This window comes from Poecilia formosa, unplaced genomic scaffold (assembly GCF_000485575.1).
Source record: "Poecilia formosa unplaced genomic scaffold, Poecilia_formosa-5.1.2 Scaffold36, whole genome shotgun sequence".
NCBI lineage: Eukaryota > Metazoa > Chordata > Actinopteri > Cyprinodontiformes > Poeciliidae > Poecilia > Poecilia formosa.
The window spans coordinates 2,855,080-2,876,851 of record NW_006799975.1 but is presented as its reverse complement, the minus strand read 5'-3'; the positions used below and the strand labels follow the sequence as shown (position 1 = coordinate 2,876,851).

General features: G+C 37.7%; 2 protein-coding genes across 5 annotated transcripts; one reads left to right on the top strand and one right to left on the bottom strand.

Moving 5' to 3' along the window:
* Window positions 1-210: 210 nt before the first annotated feature.
* Window positions 211-8,159, bottom strand: LOC103137002 (V-type proton ATPase subunit C 1-A). 2 transcript variants are annotated; one of them, XM_007550503.2, is made up of 13 exons: window positions 8,002-8,159; window positions 7,390-7,550; window positions 6,751-6,818; window positions 5,764-5,849; window positions 5,463-5,557; window positions 5,186-5,277; window positions 4,905-5,003; window positions 4,764-4,832; window positions 4,580-4,672; window positions 4,390-4,483; window positions 3,323-3,420; window positions 3,112-3,238; window positions 211-1,066 (listed from the first exon to the last, which is right to left on the bottom strand). In XM_007550503.2, exons 2-13 carry the CDS (start codon window positions 7,519-7,521, stop codon window positions 968-970), a joined length of 1,152 nt encoding a protein of 383 aa, XP_007550565.1. In that variant the 5' UTR covers window positions 7,522-7,550; window positions 8,002-8,159; the 3' UTR covers window positions 211-967. The 2 variants fall into 2 exon arrangements, with proteins under 2 accessions (XP_007550565.1, XP_016526167.1); XM_016670681.1 differs by lacking the exons at window positions 3,112-3,238; window positions 3,323-3,420.
* Window positions 8,160-12,495: 4,336 nt separating this feature from the next.
* Window positions 12,496-21,577, top strand: azin1a (antizyme inhibitor 1a). 3 transcript variants are annotated; one of them, XM_016670619.1, is made up of 12 exons: window positions 12,496-12,679; window positions 14,665-14,786; window positions 15,648-15,858; window positions 16,480-16,653; window positions 16,797-16,969; window positions 18,041-18,175; window positions 18,319-18,400; window positions 18,491-18,565; window positions 18,656-18,821; window positions 18,953-19,068; window positions 20,163-20,380; window positions 20,472-21,577. In XM_016670619.1, exons 3-12 carry the CDS (start codon window positions 15,757-15,759, stop codon window positions 20,590-20,592), a joined length of 1,362 nt encoding a protein of 453 aa, XP_016526105.1. In that variant the 5' UTR covers window positions 12,496-12,679; window positions 14,665-14,786; window positions 15,648-15,756; the 3' UTR covers window positions 20,593-21,577. The 3 variants fall into 3 exon arrangements, with proteins under 3 accessions (XP_016526105.1, NP_001295047.1, XP_007550563.1); NM_001308118.1 differs by lacking the exon at window positions 12,496-12,679 and adding an exon at window positions 13,759-13,969; XM_007550501.2 differs by lacking the exon at window positions 12,496-12,679 and adding an exon at window positions 13,762-13,969 and having other exon boundaries at window positions 14,665-14,790.
* The last annotated feature ends 195 nt before the right edge of the window (window positions 21,578-21,772 follow it).

Here is a 21,772-nt window from a genome sequence, read left to right as displayed (position 1 = left end):
TTTTTTTAGGCTACCCACATTTCATGGAAAAGCGCATCATCCGTTTGTTTTCAACTAAAAGCCTTGTACACAAGTGTCTCTTTGGCGCCCCCTGCTGTTTTTAGCTGGCATTGATAGTGAAATCTAAGCGTTTCTCAATTAAATTCCAAATAATTTCTTCTCAAAAGTGAAACAGCCTATGGCTCTGCACATGATCAGTCGTCACACAGCTTCATGGAGGATCACTTTTTATTAAACAGATGCTGCTTATGTGACTCACTCTTATCACATGCACATTATTATGTGACTAACCAGTAAATCACAGTCCGGTATCCAGGCCTCGGCTGTTTTATTTACACATAAATTCTTGGTTTCAATTACATAGAATCATTTATTTATTTAATCAGCTGCTTTCACAATATTCAGTTATAGATCTCTTTTTGACAGCAGATACACACGACAAGAAACAACAACAACACACATTCTGTTAATAACTTGGTTTCACGACATCTGCAGGGGGTCGCCCACAGACTCCGAAATGCGTACCGGGTGTGGTTGCCATGGGCGCAATGATGAAACTACCCATATGTAAACATAAATCTCTGAACACCGACACAGATGCAGCTATAAATACACATCAGCACATGTGGAATGACAGTAAATATATATATATATGACTCTCCAGTATGATTTCTGTTTTCACTTCACATCAAAAAAAAAAGAAAAAAAAAAAAAGCTAATCACTTGTGTTAAAACAGAAAAAAATAAACTTTAAACTAGGACAATATATAAAAAGTCTTTTTGTCCCTTGGTTGTAAAAGTGGTAGAGGATTTCTGATGAGCGGTTTTTACCACAGGGAATGATCATGCAGCACAGTCGCGGCAGAAGCTGACCAAAGATTGGGGGTCAGAGGGCAGACAGCGTGAGAGGAGAGGAAGAACATAACTTAATAAACACACGGGATGAAGACGTAAACTGGACAACTGTTTAAACTTTGAAATCTAACAGGTTGCAGTCGATCTTGTAGTAGACGTAGGGATAGTACTCCTGCTGGCTCAGGTTCAGGCCTGGGATGTCCATGGCAGACTGGAACGAAGCACAAGACTTAGTGTTTGGAGAAACGTTGAGTTTCTGCAGAGGAATCATCTCAATACATCTTAATCAAGCTATCTATTAAACAGAATATGGTAATGGTTTGTTTAAAACCAACATGGTGGAAGAGGAAGATTAAATTCAAAGTCTGTGTTGTCACAGCATATCAATATGCATACCTAAAATTAATCAATTATGAACAAAGAATAAAGATCTAAAAAGCCATAAAACAGTGCTGAACAAAGAAGAAAAATCTAAAGTAGTGAAATGTTACATTTTTACTAAAGTTCTGTTTTACATTTAAAATATTGAAGCTTTTTTTTAAACCACAGTTGGTTATAGGATAAACAGAGGTTTTAAAGATGTCTGATGAAAACTAGATGCTGTTACAATGTAGAACTCTCCCTCCCCCACCTATTTCTATGTACTGCTGTTTATCTGGGGGAAACAGACTACTATACGTTTCTCATGCTTATGTGACAAATGACTGTGGCTGCTGTTTAAAAATAGTTGCAGCTATAAAAAAGAAAAACTTAGATAAATGGTATTGATGGAATTATATAAATGATTGCTTCCCAGAAAGATTAAGAGTAATTGTTTTTCTGTATTAAACAAAAACAAATAATTTTTGATATTTTTTTATATTCTTGGTACAACAAGTCTGTGGTATTTTTACTCATATTGTGGGAATCTAATGTTGGTGAATGTGTAATTAAAGTAGTTAAATATCAACATTTCTGTGGAGCCATTTTATTGTGTTTTCTGTTTTATTGCAGATCCTGAAAGTAGTTTTCCTTATTTTTAAATAAATATCGCTGCAGTTTTTATTTCATTGTGTTTCTTTATAGGGATGACTTCAGTTGGCAATTTTATCCCCTTTTTAACATCAAAATGGAGGGTCTTTTTTCTTCAATTTTTTTGTCAGTTCATAATTGTTTAGCTTCTAAATTATGACTGCTTTTACTTGGGAGTATCCACCAGGCAGTGACCTGCAGTGACCTGTTGTAACCACAAGAGAGAGCTCAAGTTTCACAGTTACAGTGAAAACAGGTTCAAAACCTGCAACAATTAAAAGGCCAGAAGAAGAATTTTTTTCACAGCATCTACAACCTTATTGCCATTAAATAAAAAAATTACCATAATTTTTTTTTTGTTAAAACAGACTTTTAAATTTTATACTTAAAAATAATACTAAAATATGGATTTTGTAACATTTTCCCTTGTTTTATTATTTTTTACTATTATGATTCAATTATTTACTTAATTATTTATTTAATTTCTCCTAGGGATCAATAAAGAACTCTGTCAAGAATTGAATCAGGCAAAATATAAAAAGTTTTGATTGAAATTTTATATTTTTCTGTTTAATGTAAGATAATCTAGAAAAACTGTGGAATTCATGGAGGTCTTCTAATTTAACGTCATCAACAAAAATACTTATATTTTTGGTTGCATAACAATAGAAGCATGACAAGTCTCAATTCCTCCTAGACTCATTTTGTGAATGATCACAGAAATGACATGTTCAAAAAAATTTAACTCAAAAGTGTGAAATACAGAAAAAACAGTCATGTACCAAATACACACCCCTGTTGAATCCCATGTCCATAACATGGAATCCCATGTCCATAACCATATTTTCTAGATCTAAAGATCTAGAAAATGTGCTATGGAGGAGAGTGAGGCACCTGATTTCAGAAACCAAAATATTTTTTGTCACTTATGCATTTAAAATAAAAAAAGGGCTAGTATTTTATTTTATTTTATTTTATTTTTTTTTTCATTTTTTAGGATTGGAACGTAGTTCATACAAAGCACATGTTCTTAGATTGAAGTCAGTGTTTAGATATCTTCTTTTGTAAATGACCTTTAATGACTGAAAAGAGTTTTTTTTCACAGTTTTTAAAGAGATTGTGTCTGGATTATATACTAATAAATGACATTAAAGTACTGCTTAGCGTGCTTTATCAATAAGGCTAGTCTTTCCTTATTGTCCATAAGATCAGCTCAGCAGAAGGGAGTGTTATTACAGCACTCACGTCAATGATAGCTGCTGCACTGCTGTCCAGATGTTTGTACAGGTCATTCAGAACCTCCCGCAGCTTCTTCATGGTCTTCTTGCTGGGTTGCAGAAGCATTGCCTGAAAGTTCACCGGCAGCCCATATCTACGGGAGAACAACATGGCAGATATGTTCACTACCACTGGGTTTAGTTGCAACAGAAGTGAATCTAAACTGTTAAATGAATACCTCAGAACAGATTCCACAAAGACCCTCAGTGCTTTAATGTGAATCCATGCGATGAAGGCTTCACTGAAGTTAACTTTTAGCCATCGGACGAGGGGACCCTGCAGAGACCGGAACAAGAGGATCAGTTATGTTTGGCTTAAAAGTTTACTTTCCATCTAAATTTGGATTGATTTTTTATTATAAGGGGCACAGTTTCTGTTTCTGTACCAGAGTTTTATGCAACTTCACTGACAATCAGTCCCTCTAATTTTTTGTGATTCAGCAATCACAAATTTACACAAAGCCAACAGATCCACGCATTCTGTCCTGCCAGTTTATTGTAAATTTTCTGAAAAATAGTCAAAAACATAGGGTTCAAGTGACTGCCAACTCCCACCTGCAAGTGGCAGTACTTCTTACTTCTATTACAACGCTGCCTCAGTCTTACTTGATGTCAAGTTTTAGTCAATATGAAGTGTACCAAAAATCAAGCTAAAAAAAAAGCTCTTTAATGAATAACATTGTGTGTCCAATCCATCTGCTTGTTGTCTCACATTTGTCTTTTGTCTATAGATTTTGGAAGGGATTTTAACGAGGAAAAATATGACAAAATTCTTTGTAAACATTTCTAAGGTAGCACCATGAAATGAGTGATTTTGACTGCAAAAATAAAGAATTAAAAAAAAAAAGGCAAAATCCTGGAGGGACTGGATGGATACGATTTTCAAAGTGATTCAGGTTATAACATGTAAAAGCAAACATTCCTGTTTTCTATGCAGAACATGGAAAATATCCAGCAGTGTGATGTTCCCCACATCGGGCAGGAGCTGAATTCAGATCCCATGGCTTGTAAGAGCAACTGATTATTTTATTATACTTGGCTATAATATTACAACCAGAAAATGTACGGGATGACCTAAAGGCCATGTTCATACATGAACATTCTGAAACACTGGAATGGGCTTTGGTATAAATACTGCATCGTTGATGATTCAATAATCTAACCTAGAAAAAAACAAAACAATCCAACAGGAATCAGTTGATCTATATGTAGAAAAGTCAAGTGTCTCACAATCAACTTCACTTACAAACTGCTTCTTCTTATCTGTGGAGAGCCTTGTCATCTCCTCCTTGTCAGCCTTCATCTCCTCTTCATTGTACTGGAAGTCTCTCACCGTGAATCTAGCAGGAAAAATAATAATAAAACAAGCACCATCTTAAGGAAAGCCACATGTCAGGGGAGAGAAAACGGCACCAGACTAAATCATAAAGTCTTACTTGTTCTCTCTGGCTTTGTGCTTGAAGTCATCTATGGCTTTCCTGAACAAAGTAACGCTGAACAGCCCACTGTCGCTGTCTTCAAACAGCAGGCTGGAGAACAGCATGAACGAGGATTTTAATATTGCAAAGAGTCGTGTAAAAATGCTCGGTATTGTTGTTTGATCAAATTTTTGTCACTTACTTTGACGATCGAGGCACCACCATCTCGGCCAGTGTTTCATATGTTTTCTGCCAGTCGGGATAATTAGTCCTAAAAGAACAGAGCAGAGGCGTTAATGATCCAAACCGTTGAATCAATCATGACTACAAGTTTTAGACTTACTTTGGTACAACCACCAGCATAGTAATGAGGTACTCTGAATCCAGGACAAAATCTTCCTTTTTGACAATGTCAGCCAGGCTTCTGGTCAGCAAGCTCCCCCTAGTGGCAAATGACAATTATACAGGAATACAAAACCAGGGAAAGAAAAGAAAACAAAAACATTCCAGTTCACATCTGAATAGAGTAGAACAATAAAGCACCACATTGAAGTTTCTTCTTGATTCCCTTAAAAAAAAAAAAGCTCGTTAAACTAAATTTGAATACATGTATCTAACACTTACGCATTCTTCCTTTCCAAGTTCTGCAGGTTTCCCTTCAGGTTGTTATAAGCTGAAGCTCTGGCCTTCAAGTCATTGTCGATTTGGGTTACTTGCTGAAGGAAAGCAGAAGCAAAGCACAGATTTAACAACTTACAAAGAATCTAAAAGCACTTGATGGATGGAAAATCTGGCAACATCAAACAGACAGAAACAATCCAGCAAACTAATTATTACGAGGATTCTGGCAAAAAAATTCACAGAACTTCAGAGATTATTGAAATCGTATGGACAGACCTACCTTTGAGATGATTTCTGAGATGTTTTTAAGGGACTGCTTTATGGGATATTTCGCCATGTCCCACTGGAACCGTGTGATGTAGGTGACCAGGTCAACTAAAACACAAACATTAAAACATTTGATGTTTTTCTGAGATCTGGAAAAGTACTCACAGTTTTTCATAATGTGTCAAATATGTCAAACCCCAAATCTAAGTGTGTTTTATTTGTATTTTCTGTGATAAACTAACACAAACTCATTAAAACAACACAATTCTTCCTATATATAACTTATTAACTGAACAACAAAGTTAGAACTGTACCTCCGTTGGCCAGCAGGTTCTCCTGCACTTTGTCTCGGCTGTCCTCCAGCACATCGGCCATGTACTGAGCCACCTTCTTCACCACACTGCGAAACCCCAGAAGACACCAAATTATGATGTGATCTCATAACCCGCAAGCAAAAAGCTACCGAAAGCTCAGAAGCTTTCACACATAAATGTTAAAAAAAAAAGGTTAGTTCTAACATGGCCCATCAAAGCAAATCCCATCAGAGGGCCAAACGCTACATAAGAAACTACTATTTTAGAATAATATCCAATTCTCTTATTGTACATATGAAATGTTTTAGACAAATAAGATTTATTTTCAGATTTACTAAACGCAAACTTTGAAGAGGAACTAAATTTATGGCCAATGGACGGCAAATAACTGCTGCTGTGATGTAAGGTTGGTTTTTTTCCTCACAGATGTGGAAATCCCCACAGTGGAACCAAAGCATAGATCAGGCAGTAACAGCAGTGTGCAAGTTCTGGATGAGAAACTTTTCCAAAAGACTAAACTTATACCAGATAGGCCGTACGGCCAAAACATGACTAAAGACAAATCTGCTGATGTGTCACCCAACTGTAAAAGGCCAAGTTTAGATCTAAGCAGCTCACTGTTCGCAATTCCCAGCAAAATTCCTCAAGGTTACGAGGTCAGAGAGGAGGGCAGAGAACGATAAACCGGCTACATCTGAGGGTCAATGTTGAACATTAGTGCTTTGATAGAGATGCAACAATCAGGTTTTCACTAGTTAAGCCCAACATACAGGTTCATTTCCAAATTAACTCTCTAAATCCTTCAAATCCAGGCTGTTTTTAAGGACTTAACCTACAATTTAAAGATCTGAGTCACTCAAGAGAAATTTCAACAGTTCTAATCTCTGGATGCTAGGTTAGTGCTTTCGATCATCAAATGCAAATGCTAAAGAAGCACCACAATAATAATAACATTTCTAGTCATGAAGTGTGAAGTGATGTGAATACCTTTCGACAAATGAATCTAATTTGGCGAGTTCGTCTGAAAGTCCAACCAAGACATCAAGCGTTCCCACCTGTTTTATGCATAAAATAGAAAAGAAAAAACATTAAAACATTTTTGCCATTTAGGGATAGAGACTCTCTCACCCCCCCGCCCCCCCAAAAGGTCAACAAGGTCGTGTTTGAACACCGACATCTAACGCTAAACCAGCCTGCAGTGACGCCCAGGGGCCTGCAGTGACGCCCAGGGGGGGCCCCTGTGTGCTTAGGATGGCACCTCTTTGTCCAGGGTTGCTCATGCATTGCTAACGGTTGCAGGAGGACACCACAGTCCCACGTAGAAACAACATCAGCAGGGTGCACTTACTCCGTGTTCAGCACGGAGACGAGCTGAACCCATGGTCTGAGCTGCTCCATGGATTAAAACTTTGCCTAAACGCTTTCACCATGCAGAACAGCGATGCGTGCAGGGGCTGCTTTTCAAATAGACAGTCTGCTTACTCTTGACAACGGATCCACACGGTGAGTTGTCTTGAAAACTACATGGATTTCAGACTGGATTTTAAAAAACGGGTGGGAATATATTCTTAAAAAAGTGAAAGGATGAAAACTGACAACCAGAGAAGCACTAGAATCTGTTCTAACCTTGAGGTCTGGGATGCTGAACTTGTGATTGGTGGAGAGGTTGTTAGTGCGTGTGGTTGCTGCCATCAGCTTGTCCCATGTTTGTTGGCAGGTCTTCTCTCCAGGAGCAGAGATGAGCCAAAACTCGGTCATGGTTATAGCTCTGGAGAAGATTCTGGAAACTGGAAGGAAAGCCCTTTTAGGAATATTTTAAATTATTTCCACAATTATATAAACATTTAAGTTAGCAATACAACGCACTATACTAATAAATTGCTATTCCTTGACTGCAATACATCTAAGGCGATGTACTGACATGGTTTTTATATGTAAAATGCAGGAACGGATGGTCATACTATACCATTAGGCTAATGAGGAACTCATTCAATAGGGATGTCCATTATTGTCCTGGCCTTAATTTATTGCCTTCTCTATTCGACTTCGCTCCCGGCTAATAACCAAACAGCAGTATTGAATATTACCCAAATAACGTGTTGAAACAACGGCAGAAAACGATAGTTAAGGTCAAGCAACATCCACCAGGGATTAGCTACCGCTAGCCACTGGGCTAGCTATGCTAACAACAACAACACAGGTGTGTTTTTTTTCGAGCTCTTTAACGATTTCACTCACCCGTATGCTAACTAAGTTGGTGTTACTGGTGGAAATACAGCCGCCTGTAGTGATTCTATGGCTTGGCAATGTTCATAGTTGCCATTCAGCGCTGATCGTGAGGTCTCCTGACAGCAGCATCAGAGTCAGCTGATCCAATAGAGGAACCGGAAGGCCTCTGTCAGGTTTACCGAGGAGGCCGCAGCGACACCCACTGGTAGTAGAATGACAGTGCAGTATGAGTTGTTTTTCACAGTGGTATTGGATGAAGGGAGATATTAAATAAGTCTATAGATACAGGGTGTAACCTTTCGTATATCTTGCCTTGTCCATATTTGTTGTATTTTTCTATATTTTGTGACATCTTCTTTTAGTAGTTTAGTAGTAAACATTCCTATTGTCTGTTTTCCTTACCTTGTAGTAGCATCTTTAACTGCATGTCCTTTGGGTAATTTTGTGTATTAATTCTCTCATTTGCACTCTTCCATATTATATAACTTTATAGTTTTAACCATATCAAGCAAAGAAACCTCTCATAGAAGACTCTAAAACAATAAAATATCAGAATAAGCTTTACTGGCTAAGGTTGTGTGTACAAACATGGAATTTGACTTCAGTTTTCAAGCACTCACAGCACAAAGACATAAAGTACAAAGATATAAACTTCAGAGGAAATAAAATGAAGAATAAAAAGAAAACTATAACCCATTTAATAAATTGCAATATTACTGAAAAGTCCATTAAGTAACACATTATGTAGACTAATTACACACCTTGAGATGTTTGAAAGCCTTTATCTCTGTTAATTGTGATAATTTTCCACTAACAGACAATAAAAACATGACATTTAAAATTTAAATATTACATCAGACCAATTTTAAAAAAAATACATTTTTCAAAAACATAAATGTGGATTTAATGAAAAGTTTGCGTCATACCTGTTTTAAGGTTATTTTCAGAGCTCCTTTTAATCTGACAAACAAGATTCATTGGGACAGACATGCATTCTTATTTATTATACATGCAGTCAATAATTATGAACAAGGGCCCCAATATTGTGTGGGTCCCCAGTCAGTTTCTTTAGTAATGTATCCCTAGCAACAATAGTGTAAATGTTATATAAGAGATATTGCAGAAAAAAAGCATGTTGTCAAAGGTCACTTTTTTTGTTGCCATGTATGGTTTTGACAAATGTCTTAAACTGTAAGACCTCCACCTCAGAGTCCAGCTACTGTCGACATCCTCTATACTTTAGCATTTTATTAGAGCAGGAGACAAATGATGATTGGTGCCAAGTCTGTGACACTTGAGGTTTGAGGGTTGCTAAATTTAGGCAAGTCAGGTCAGGTTTCCTGATTATGGGTGTCTCCTGCAAAGAAAGCGAGGAAAACGCCCCCAAAGGGACATGTTTATAGTTCAGTGGGCCTGGGGTTTATTGTTTGGGACACAATGCTTGGTCTGTCTGGAGCCAACCCTCGATATCAAACAGCAGGCTTGAGTTTGCCCGTGGCTGGCAGCAGGCCAGTCTGCAGGGACATTATCAGGACACCACATGCCAGTGCTGGGCAGTGTGCCGCTGGGAGTCTGGTGTGCGATCAGCTGAGGCTCAGTGAGGATGAAGCTGTTTCCAGTACTGTTTCTGCCACAAACAGCAATGTGGAAAGCTTTTTTCTGACATTTCTATGGAGAATAGGCGCCTGGAAGTATTCAAGAATTTAAGCATAATAGAATAGATCTGTTGACTTTTGTCATTATTTTGTTGCTAGCTTGTCTTCTCTTTTTTATCTCTCTTACTGATTAGCAGTATACAAATGAACAATAATACTGTTGATCAAGCAGAAAACTGGCGAGCTGAAGTAAACTGCTACATTTTTTTATTAAGACAAAAGAGTGTTTATAATGTTTTTATAAACTTTATTCTTGCACGTAACTAGCTCAACTATCGTGCAACTTTCTGCCATCTACAGTTCACGCATGTTACCGTTGCCCAACTTTGCAACCAATTGGTAAACTATGGCTCCCCCATTTTGCAAGAGCAAAATATAAACCACCTGGCTTTAAGCAAACCCAAAAATGTTTAGAATAGAAATGTTCTTTATTACGATACATTTTTGTTTGAAAATTTCCACAACTTTACTCCTGATCCAGCACACTGTCCTCTCACTAATGTTCTTAAGCAAACACCTGAGGCCTGTCCAGAAACAGGTGCTTATAGATAAAACTATAAACAGGTTGCATCAAATTCTAGGTAGTAAAGGGAAATGAATATCAACATACACTTTTCAGGGGGGTTTTTTGGCTTTTTTTTGTAACATCTTATTTTGCTTCTACTTCTCAAATTGGCACTTTTTGTGCTGCTCTTTCACATAAAATATTCCAATGAAATACTGTGAAGTTTGTAGTTGAAACTTGACAAAATATGAAAGGGTCCAATGGGTGTGAATACTTTTACAGGCCACTGGATATTTGATAATGCAGTAGAGAAAAAAAAACTCACACTTACAGCTTATTTAAATAGGATCTTGCCTGCTTCATGGGAATTACCTCAGGTTTTATTTCCCAGAAAGAATACACTTTACTCCTTTCATTTTAGTCTGAGACACTCTCACAAGTTCATGATATGACATAATTATGAAGCTTAAAGACACTGTCTTTTGCAGGGTGGAGACAAAGGTTAAATGTGCATCATTTTTCAGACTGCGTTATTGTTTGGCCTTCAGGTATTATCTTGCAGTCTCTCTCCACCTCTTTGATACAATTGTTGAAAATGACATGTCGAGAAAATGGCTGCAGATAAGGGCTGATTCATCTTTTCAGTTTATTTTTAGGTCAATTTACTTTTTTTTTTCTCCTTGATAAATGTTTTTGGATTCTTATTTCAAATCACATCAGAAATAATGTTTTATATTTGTTGCATTCAAAGCTGGACAAATGCTGCTCAATTTAGTCTTGTATGCATACTCATCGCATGAACAAAAATGTATAAAGCATTGAGATAAATGTCTGACTTTTTCATTTGATTTTGGAAACAGTGTCCAGCTTGTCAGCACAGACTCTGAATAGCAGGGACGGTCCATCCAAGTGTGTTGTTATGGGTTCTTGGATCCAGTTGTGTTTCTTTTCCCCTGATTATCATGCAGATCATTGTGAGACATTTGTTTGCATTTCCTTTCTGCTCACCGACATTCTCTGGCAAAAAGCGGAGAAACCATGTCTATGTAACTTAACAACACCACAGCAACTTGCATAAGATCAGTCCATAGCGGATTTGTGCAGTCGCTCATGTCCACATGATGGATTAATGGCCTAATAATTAAACATGGATTTACAAAGAACTGATAGCTGAACATTCATTATATTGGTGACTGAGATTAAAAAAAAATTGGGTGTTGTTTATACATTTTTTCTCATTTAATCGGTTTTAAAAGGCTTGTTTTGTTCTGTCTGACTAGAAATTCAGTCAGACCTGATTTAGATTCTGTCTAAATCTGTGCACTGAGGTAATCTGTTTGCAATGTTTGCAGATATGAATTCCTGCAGCACAATGCAGCCACTGGAGTATTTGGCCTGACGGTGGGTGGTACGCATGTCCCTCTGTCGCATACCCAACGGGCTGCACTGCCTATTATGAGCCAAACAATGGAAATCAGGAGCAAGCTTTACTGGAAGCCACTCTAGATGCTATGTATGATTAGCCTTATATATACATTGCTTCAGTTTGTGTCGCAGAAAACGGGCACAAAACACGGAACAGCTTTTGTGCTGCAGCCCGAGGAAAAGACGCTGCCTCTCCGGTCTTGACAATGGACTCTCAGTAATAGTTTTATTAGCGAAACAAACAAGGCCATTGTTTATTTGACTCAAGGCACATTCAGATCTCATCTAACAATTTAAAGATTTTTTTTAAAGGAACACTATGCATAAACTGCTGCAGGTTCTGAAATATGTTTGGGTCAGTCAAGGTGGCAAATACCAAATACTTTGGGGATATTGTTGTTTTTAGAAAACAAAGGATTTTCATAGGCGATTAAGGCTAGGTTCACTGGGGCAAAGTTTGCTGGATTGTAGCTTTTATAGTGTGATAAGAAGCTGTTGTTTGCATGTGGGTATTCGGAATATTCATGCTTTGTTTTTGTTTTTTGGTTTTGAGTACTGAGAGTTCTCTGACTGTACAGAAAACTCTGACTTAAGAGAACATGGAGTAGCCATAACAAGGCAGATATATATATATATATATATATATATATATATATAAATAAGAAATTTTATTTTATTTTTTTATTTGGAGCTACAAGTTTATCTGCAAATTATTTTACTGCTTTATACTAGGATGATGAGAGAAAACACTTCACTTCTGTGTTTGGCAAACAGTGGCTGGGCTTTCCTTGTCACCCTCCTCCTCCAGTGTTGAGGAGGGAGACATGCAAATTTATCTTCTCAAAAAAAAAAAGAAAGGAAGAAAGAAAGAAAGGAAAACGAGAGAGGCAGGCAAAACTCAAAGTCATAACAACTGAGGCTGTGGGACCAGAAAGTCCTGTCTTAGCTTGAGCTTTAAGAAAAAAATGAATGTAAGGTCTTATTGTGACATTAGGAAGATTTTGACTGATTTATAATAGGCAAGAATATTTTGCCAACTTTACTGGACAACATTTGGTCCTCACTGAACAGCCATGGAAAATGCGAAGAAGACATAGCACAGGTAATTATAAAAAGTACTGACTATCAAATGTTTGCCAGATGGGTCGGATCATAACAGATGCATTACACTATAAAAAGGAAATTTAAACATTTATTTCACTTCAATTGATGATATTAAAGTTAAATTAAATTTTAACAGCATTAGCTTCTTCCTGGAGATTGTTTGTCGTGCTGCAGTGCAGCAAAGAAAAAAGCCTGATGTGTTTATTGTATTGTATTGTATAATGCATAAAAATATCAACTTAGAAAAAGTGAACAATCTAAAGACTTGTTAATAGGACAACTTACGTAAAAAAATACTATTTCATTTGTTGCAGTACCAGCCCAAACATTTAATACCAGAATGCATAACAGTTTTGCCTTTTATGACATACAAAAAGGCAACATTTATTGCCACCCATGCTAAAATAATATACTTATTTATTGTTGAAATTATTAAAATGTTCATGTTGCATTCTTTTTTTGTGCCACTGGAAATATTTCCAAACAGCCAAATTTGTATTTGAAATTTAGTGAAAATGCAGTCATCTTCTTTCAGCCAGTCGTGTGAAGCAGTAAGTGGTACCAGTTAACTGAAAGTCTAGTCAATCCAACATCCTTCTGGCATCTTATTAAGAGCAATTTGTAATGAATTAGATGGAAAATTCCAGTTCTTTGAATGTTTTCAAATTATTATTTTTTAGAGCCTCGGGGTAGCTTGGTTCCATAGTTTGCCATGCTTATTGTGTACAAAAAGAACTATGAATGAGAACTTAAAATATTTTTTGTTCTAAAAGAATTTACACCAAAAAAAGTTACTTTTTTCTAATTTGTAGAATATTTCGGTGTGGATTTTCTACCACTTCCCATATTAATTTAAATTTGACAGAGCAACGTCAACCTGATATTAATCAAGTTCTGTATACGTACGTCTCTCTATGAGGTGGATTTACTTTCACTATTATTTTTTCGTTATTAATGTTATTGGAATGAATGCGACTACTAACTTAAACATTGTCTCCAAATCGGCTGTCGGAATTTCTCGAAACTATTTCGATATCGCTTTTATTGTGTTAGATTACCGGATGTTTATTAATTTTGTACTTCCTGCTTGACGTTCCCGAGTGTCGGTCACTTCCGTCGTCTTCGTTCAATCAGTTGTAATAAATGAGTGGTGCCAGCAGCTAAAATACGCAACTCTCATTGTTTCTATGGCAGCTGCAGCTTTCTCTGTCAGTAAACCCAACACGCTTTAAAAATTCCGCCAAAAAGGAAAAAGCGTTCTTGTCCCAGTTTTGGGTCTTCAGCCAACGTAAGTAGCGTTAGCTAGTTTCGCTGTTAGCTCCTTGTTAGCCTTCGCTTGCTGTTTGCTAAATTAAGCGGGACGGGCATGTTTGCCTGGTGTGAATGCCTAAACATGCTATTAACGTGGCGGGTATAAATCGAGTGATGGTAGTAACTTTACTCAAATTTTATGAAAACGTTCAAATAGACCTATGCATGTTGATGCATATGTCCCTTCCTTGAAGGTGACTTCATGCTAATGTCCGATAAATGACACAGTAATAATATAAGCTGGGAGAAATTACAAATAAATCAATGTCATATTAGGTGACTTAATAGTTTTTGGTGGATGAAGAGTTACATAGTTTTAAGGTCATATTGTGATTGTAACTGTGTGTTTATAGGTATATATTTTAATGTGCGAGTTTATGGTTTCATATTTTTTAAAAAAGTAATTGTAGGAATATACCCATGAATATACCATGACCTTAGCCTCCAATTTTTTTTTGTTTTATTTTGTTTTTACTAAAAAAAAAAAGCGATAGTTGATTTGTCAATAAGTACACTAAACTAGTTTTTTTGTATACTTATTGACAAATAATAGTTTATCTAAAAGGAAAACCATTATTGGGCTACTACCTGCTGTGTAGACTGACCAAGTTACTGTTAACTTGATCAGTAATTGTTTTGTCTTCCTCTCTGTCCTCGTCTGGTTCTCTGCAGGTGTACAACAACTACCCAGAGGATCTAGGGGCAGCTCTTTACAGAGAGCCGTTTGACTTCAACGCCGAGCCGCCTTGGGATCCTAGCTGATAGTGGACGAGTTCCTCACTGGACTCCTCCATGTAGGTACATTGATGCCTCTTATCAGAGGACACACAAAGAGCATTTTCACCTACCTTTTTTTTTTTTTTTAACGGAGTGTATCTCAGTTGGAAGGCTACTTCTGTTCAGCCTCTGTATCTAAAAGCTGTCCCACATAAATTGCAGAATGGTTATATTTAGATTCAAACCTCTTAGATGTATTTTTGGTTTTTTGCTGTAAAAAAAAAAAAAACATTGCACATTTTGTTTTCCAGCTACAGACTTTCTAATTACACTTAAATATTCCCTTTGCTTCTTTAATATTTTTGCTACAAAGACAATGAAGTGCAAGCTAACTTGTGTCAGCAGAAACCTTTAATGTCATATTTGCTGTTTAAAAATGTACTGAACAGACAACAGAATAGACATTACAGGTCACAGTTAACAATAGTTACCTCACCTTCACCAACATAGCTACTTTATCGCAATATTTGGCAACTTTTCCAGCAGAACAATTATTATCGGCCAAAATCTTTCAGGTTTTTGAAAGATCAGTGGGTTCATAGTTATTGAAATTTATTTTATTAGCCTAAGTAACACTTTTTTTATTAATGTGATATAAACAAATCAAATTAAGATTAGGTGAACATACACAGAAAGAAAACAAAATGTGCGCCCAAAAAAAGGAAAGGGGGGGAAAAAAAAGTCCAGTACAGTCTTTTGTAATACGGAGTGTTTTTTCTGTTGATATTGTAGAGGAAAAATAATAATGATAATAAAGGGAAACAAATACCAATAATAAAGGGGGAAAATGAATGTTTAATTAAGTTACTAATAGAGATTTATGTTACATTAATGTTTTGAAAAGTTCCCAGCAGATTTTGACTTTTTTTCCTCCACAGTTTGTTGTGTAAATCTAGGACCCCGGGGGCTCGACGTGCAGCCACGAAAACCTCTCTTGACCAGCTCCATTCTTTATGCCTGTCGGATCAGAAGACAAAGATCCAGAGGATGAAAGGCATCACAGATGAACCGCAGTATTCTGTCAGCTTACTGGACGGAGGCACCGCCCTAAGTGATGTGATTAATCATCACATTGAAGAACAAACACTGGTGAATGATCTCCACCTTCACTAAATATGACTTTGGAAAGTTTTTTGTTAGATTCAGGGCTGTTACTGTGTTATAGTCTGTTGGTTTACACCTTTTCCAAACTTACCAAAGTGAACGTGAACTGACTGGTGCTCGGCCTGCCACCATAACAAATTTTGCTTGACAATAAACTGTTCCAGACGTGATTGCGATGAACATATATTGTTGTATATTGTATATTGTTGTTTTGAGACCATTTTCAAGTATTGTAATAATAATTGCATAATAATGCAAGGAAATTTTCTTAAAGTTCAATAAGCTTTAAATTCTGGTGAAAGTTTAACACTGGAATGGTAAGATATTTAAAAAATCCAAAATAAATGAACAAAAAGAACAAATAAAATGACTTATAAAGTCTGTGTAAACAAAACTGTCCTTCAAAAAATGGCTATTTGAGAGCAAAGCAAACAGACTGAAGTCTTTTGTCTTCCAATTTTTTGTATAAAGAGAAAACAATAAATCACACTAATGGAAATGATTGAGTTTGTGTTAAGTTATCATGCGATTAATTGATTCATTATTGCATCAGGGCTAGTTGGTACATCTTAATCTCATTCATATTTCTGCTCTTGCTCTCTGCAGTCTGAGAAGAGTGCTTTCTTTGTCGCTGACCTGGGAGTGATCATGCGGCAGCACGTTCGCTGGCGAACTCACATGCCCCAAATTCGTCCTTACTATGCTGTTAGATGCAACAGCAGCCCGGCAGTGATTGAGGTTCTTGCTGCCCTTGGCTCCGGGTTCACGTGCTCCAACAAGGTAATGCTCACACCTTACAGGGGTTCTGCTGTCTATCGGTTTGGTACAATGGGGCATGAAGCGTTTCATTTTAGCAGAGCGTCAAGATGCCTGCGTTGCTTCTTTCTCTGCTAATGTAACACAGGCCTGTTTCTGAATTCCAGTCTGAACTTGAGCTCGTGCAGAGCCATGGGATTCCCTCCGAAGACATCATCTACAGTGGCGTTTGCAAACAAGTCTCCCACATAAAATACACAGCTAAAAACGGCATCGACCTCCTTGTGTGTGATAACGAAGCAGAGCTGCGCAAGATTTCTCGCTGCCACCCTAATGCCAAGTAAGTCAGTGCTGTATGTGTTTTCAGTCAGTGGACAGATGCACTTTGATGAGGAAATTAGCTTTATGAGATTCTAAAATAAGATTTTTATATTAGATTGTATTATTGAATTATCATTCTATCTAGCCTTCCATGAGCATTATTTTTTTATGTTAGAAGTTGATGTGATTAGACAATAATAAAATCATGAATGAATTGACATTTTGAGCTAACTTCTTAGCGTCATTTAGTTTTACTCATTGAGACTAAAATGAGTTTCTAAAATCCTGCCATGGCCTCCAAGAGGTTCCAAGCTTAAAAAGGTAAAACTTCACTGTATTACGTCACGTTATGTTACAATGATATCTTATTTACAGAGACCTCATAATCCATTTTATTTTTTTATTTTGGTTGTGTGTGATGTTTTTTTTTCTTTTTCTTTTTCTTTATTATTTTTGGTTGTTGTTTTATTTTGGATATTTAAAATTTCTTCCAGTTTCCATGTTAAGTGTTGTCTACAAAATTAGTTTATTAATCTTTGGAAGGCTGAATTTGTATTATTAGGACATTATTATAGGACATTGACAATGGCCTAAGTCTTTTTTTTTTTGGCCAAAAAAAAAATAAATATTTTTTTTGTTCTTGCTAAAAGATGATTTAGGGAAAAAAAGACATTGGCCATTATTTTAGGAAGGTGATCATATAGTACTTGAAAAGGTCTTAAAACAACACTATTATAATTTATTGCAATAACTATTGGGACAGGTTATCATCCGAACACTGTCCAGTTGTGGCCACTGGGGTATCGTGTGTAGTTGGTGTAGCAATAGATTTCCTGTAGCTCATGCTAATTATTTCTTTAGCAGAGCCCTAACCAGGGTAAGTACAAGAATCCAGTTTGGTTCTGGTTAAAACACCTGACAGTAGTTAAAAATGTAATTGCGCCACCTTGAACATGTACATCCAAAGAACATAACCAGGTTTATTTCTGTACCTACTGTGAAAGAAGCTGGACATTCTGACCCAATATCAAATTGTTGAGTGAACTTCCACATCAGTAGCCGCTGCTCTTTCTGCCATGCGTCGATCCAGGCTGCTGCTGCAGGTGTCCACCGAGGCCTGTAACCCAGACGATGAGATGGGCATAACGTTCGGCTGCTCCCTCAAAGACTGCAGGCGTCTGCTGGAGAGCGCAAAGGAGCTCGGTGTGCAAGTTGTGGGAGTCAGGTGAGACGCGCTGAAAATCATCTTAAACAAACACACTGAAGTGATTCAACAACAGCAACTCATTCCTGATAAAATAATATTCTGCAGTAAACCGAATAAAACCGGACTTTGTGCGACTGTGACGAGTGTCTTCTCCCTTTCAGGTCTCACATTTCCAGCACATGTGACGATGACCAGGTTTACAGTCATGCAATCTCTGATGCCCGTTGCATCTTTGACATGGGTGTAAGTAGTATAAATTTAAAAGTGAACTGGTTTTAGTTTCGGCTCCAGAGACATGTAGAAAAGGTAATATTTTGCTTTCGTCTCCTGCAGGAGGAGGTCGGTTTCAGCATGAACATCTTGGATATTGGAGGCGGATTCAGTGGCTCTGAGACTCAGCTGGAAATGGTCAGCTGTACTTTCATGATTTTTCAGGTCGTATTCGGTTTAGCTTAGACTTACATTTCCTAACTTTCTGTCATGTTTCTGTTCTTTTAGATCAACTGTGCTGTTATGTCCATGGTGGACCTTTACTTCCCTTCTTCCACTGGAGTCTCCATTATTGCAGAACCCGGAAGCTTCTTTGTGTCCACTGCATTCACTCTTGCTGTGAACGTCATTTCCAAAGCAGTGATGGCTCGTGACTGCCAGGACCAGAAACAAAGTAGGTGGAACAACGCTTTGTGGTTAAGATGAATAATTTAATTTTATGTTTTTACGGGATTAATTAAAGCTTTCAGTCACCTTTAAACTGTGTATTTTGAAGTACTAAGTAAACTCTACATCCTTGAACAGGTGAGCTGTCTGCCAATGAGGAGCCAGAGTTCCAGTATTACATGAACGAGGGGGTGTACGGATCATTTTCAAGCAAGCTCTCAGAAACAGTGATTGCAGCACCATCTGTTCACAAGGTGAGTCTCAACAACATTCCGGACATCGAACATGCAAACCCAACAAGACTGTTCTTTCCACACCTTAAAGTAAGGGTGCACCCATTACAGTTCAGATTCCGATTTTGGCCAATACTGAATTTTTTATCTGAAAAGTCAGTAAGTTAATCAACATAATTGATAAGTTGGCAACAGTGGGGTGACTATTGTTAACCATGCACATTAAAGACAGTCGTCATTTATATTTGTGGTCTGATTTGAGCAGTTTAATCCAATTTTAACTGCAATTGTTTAGATCCATGGGATACGCTGCTTTATCTTGGAGAATAAACATCTACACTTTAAGACCATTGCTCAGGTTGTATGTTGTTCTGTGGAGGGACGTCACATATATCGACATTAACATCGGTTTTGGCCGATGTTTGTTGTTATTTTAACTGCCTTCTGTATCAGTCTTCCTTGTGAGCTGCATAAATCAAAGTCTGCCAAGACTAGAGAAAGCTTTTGGTTCAGCAACGGGCTGTCGTTTGTGCAGCAGATGGTGCAGATTCCTGTGCTTTTCCAGGTTTCCTAGTTGTTTGGAAATGATCCCACTAATCAGCTGATCAAGCAGACTAGTGCAGGCTCAGGTAATGGAACTTGACATCTAACACAGACTACATTCAGCTGTGAAAACCTCATTCAATAGCGTAGTATAGCGTTATGTCTAATGTGCTTTAAATTGCCAATAGTAGGGCTAAATCAGCCCTGATTTTCTTAGTTTTTGGAGGTCAACTGATACTTAGATGTGAAACTGATCTGCACAGTGGCCAACTTGGCAGCTTTGGTGCTACTTTTAGGGACTTTTCCGACAAAGACCAGAATCAGCAGGTCGGCCTTTTTAGAAATCTGTGATCAAGCAGAAAACTGCAATCGGTTCGTCCCTAGCTAGTCGGTATGCATGGCATGTCTTTGAGGATTTGTTCACCTTTTTATTTATTTATTTATTTATTTTAATAAACCTTTCTACAAATATGACATCGCTATCACAGATAAGGGAACATCACTTCAACAAATCTAATCTGTCCCTTTAATGTCCAGTGGTTTAATGATTCTATTTGATGCCTTGTGAACAGGATACATCTCTGGACCTCCCAGTGTTCAGCAGCAGCTTGTGGGGCCCCTCTGGGGATGACCTGGACCAAGTGGTGGACCACTGCCTGCTACCTGAGCTCGACACAGGGGACTGGCTGCTGTTTCCACATGCCGGAGCCTACACTCTGGGTCAGCCTCTGTTCCCTCCCACTGACTCAACACCGCCCCCTGTCCACTATGTAATATCCTCGAGAGACTGGTGAGGATCTCTCTGAAGGTTTTCTTCTGCATTCAGAAGGAATCAATTATTTTTTATTTTTTCTTTACATGTTTGCTGTTTCCTTCTTTAGGGTAGAAATGCAGGATGCTGATGCTGGTGTAACCAGTGAGACTACGATGAAGAACTTCTCCTGGATCCCGTATTTCCTCGGCTCCTGCCAAACAGAAGCGGCACTGTCTGTTCCAGCTTAGCAACCTGCCGACCAGGAAGGCTTTCAGCTTCTCCTACTGGTTTACGCTGCTATTGTCCTTCACCTTGATGAACTCATTAAGCCAGTTGCGCAGATATGTGTAAAAGCACTGGGACCAGGTAGATCTAACCTTATCCTCAACTCTGATGAGATTACACCCTGAAAATCAAACAGTACATGTCAAATAGTACGCAACAGAATTATTTCAGAGTTACTCAAATATTTCATGTTATTAGCATCCCATTGAATTGCAGTTTACTGAATTAGGTATATGTAGAATTGTTGTGATTATATATTTAACTGATGTATTTACTACTTCTACTAGTGTTGCCAGTCTCAGTAAATTGCATATCTGATTGATTGAACGTTGCTCTGAAATAATTTTTTTTATTACACTTGTATTTATAATTTTTATTGTCTTGCATAATTTATTATATATGACAAGCTAACTCCCATCAGTTCATTCAAAAATCTACTATTTTCAGCTATCGTTGGTGTCGCAGTGGCATCTGCTCCTTGCAGAAAACATAGACTGTTTCAGCCCAGTGCAGTTCGAAAGCAAAAGTTTAAGTGATCACCAGTTAGCTGGTGTGTTTGTGTTTTGACAAAGTGCAGAGCGACTTTCCGAAAAGAGCCAGCAGGTAACTGCTGTGCCGCCAGAGCATTAGACAGCATGTGCTGCAGATGGAACAGGGTAAGTGTTGATGGATAAGGAATCAGCTGCAACAGGGAGGGACATTTCAGTAACAAAACAGTACGTTTTTAATTCTATAAACTTCACATTGTCTTATTTATACTGGATACATGTGTTGTAAGAATATTGCCAGAGTTTTTGACAATGCAAGGTTGCTTGCATTGCATGTGTCACATCTGTAAAGTCGTCTCCCAAATCTGCCTCTAAGAAAAAAAACTGGTAAGGCACTTGCCTTCTGTTAAGTTGCTGCTGTAGCTTGTCAAAATGAACATTAATAAACACCTGAATGACGTGACTGTGTGTTACTGGGTTTTTTAATTTCTCTCATCAAAAGTGGGGCTGCCATGCATCTGTGTCACTGGGCCCTGACCACCACGAGCAGGCAAGACAGGAGAAGTATCTTGCCCAAATACACAAGTGAGACAAATGGAGCAGGGTTTGAACCAGCAACCTACCCTACCGGTTACAGGATAAACTCCTACCATCA

Coding starts and splice junctions, on each gene's coding strand:
- azin1a (XM_016670619.1), top strand. CDS start 15,757: ATGAAAGGCATCACAGATGAACCGCAGTATTCTGTCAGCTTACTGGAC. Junction 18,176..18,318: donor GTGCAAGTTGTGGGAGTCAG/GTGAGACGCGCT, acceptor TCTCCCTTTCAG/GTCTCACATTTCCAGCACAT. Junction 20,381..20,471: donor GTAATATCCTCGAGAGACTG/GTGAGGATCTCT, acceptor TTCCTTCTTTAG/GGTAGAAATGCAGGATGCTG.
- LOC103137002 (XM_007550503.2), bottom strand. CDS start 7,521: ATGACCGAGTTTTGGCTCATCTCTGCTCCTGGAGAGAAGACCTGCCAA. Junction 5,004..5,185: donor AACTTGGAAAGGAAGAATGC/GTAAGTGTTAGA, acceptor ATTTGCCACTAG/GGGGAGCTTGCTGACCAGAA. Junction 4,484..4,579: donor CACAAAGCCAGAGAGAACAA/GTAAGACTTTAT, acceptor TTTTCCTGCTAG/ATTCACGGTGAGAGACTTCC.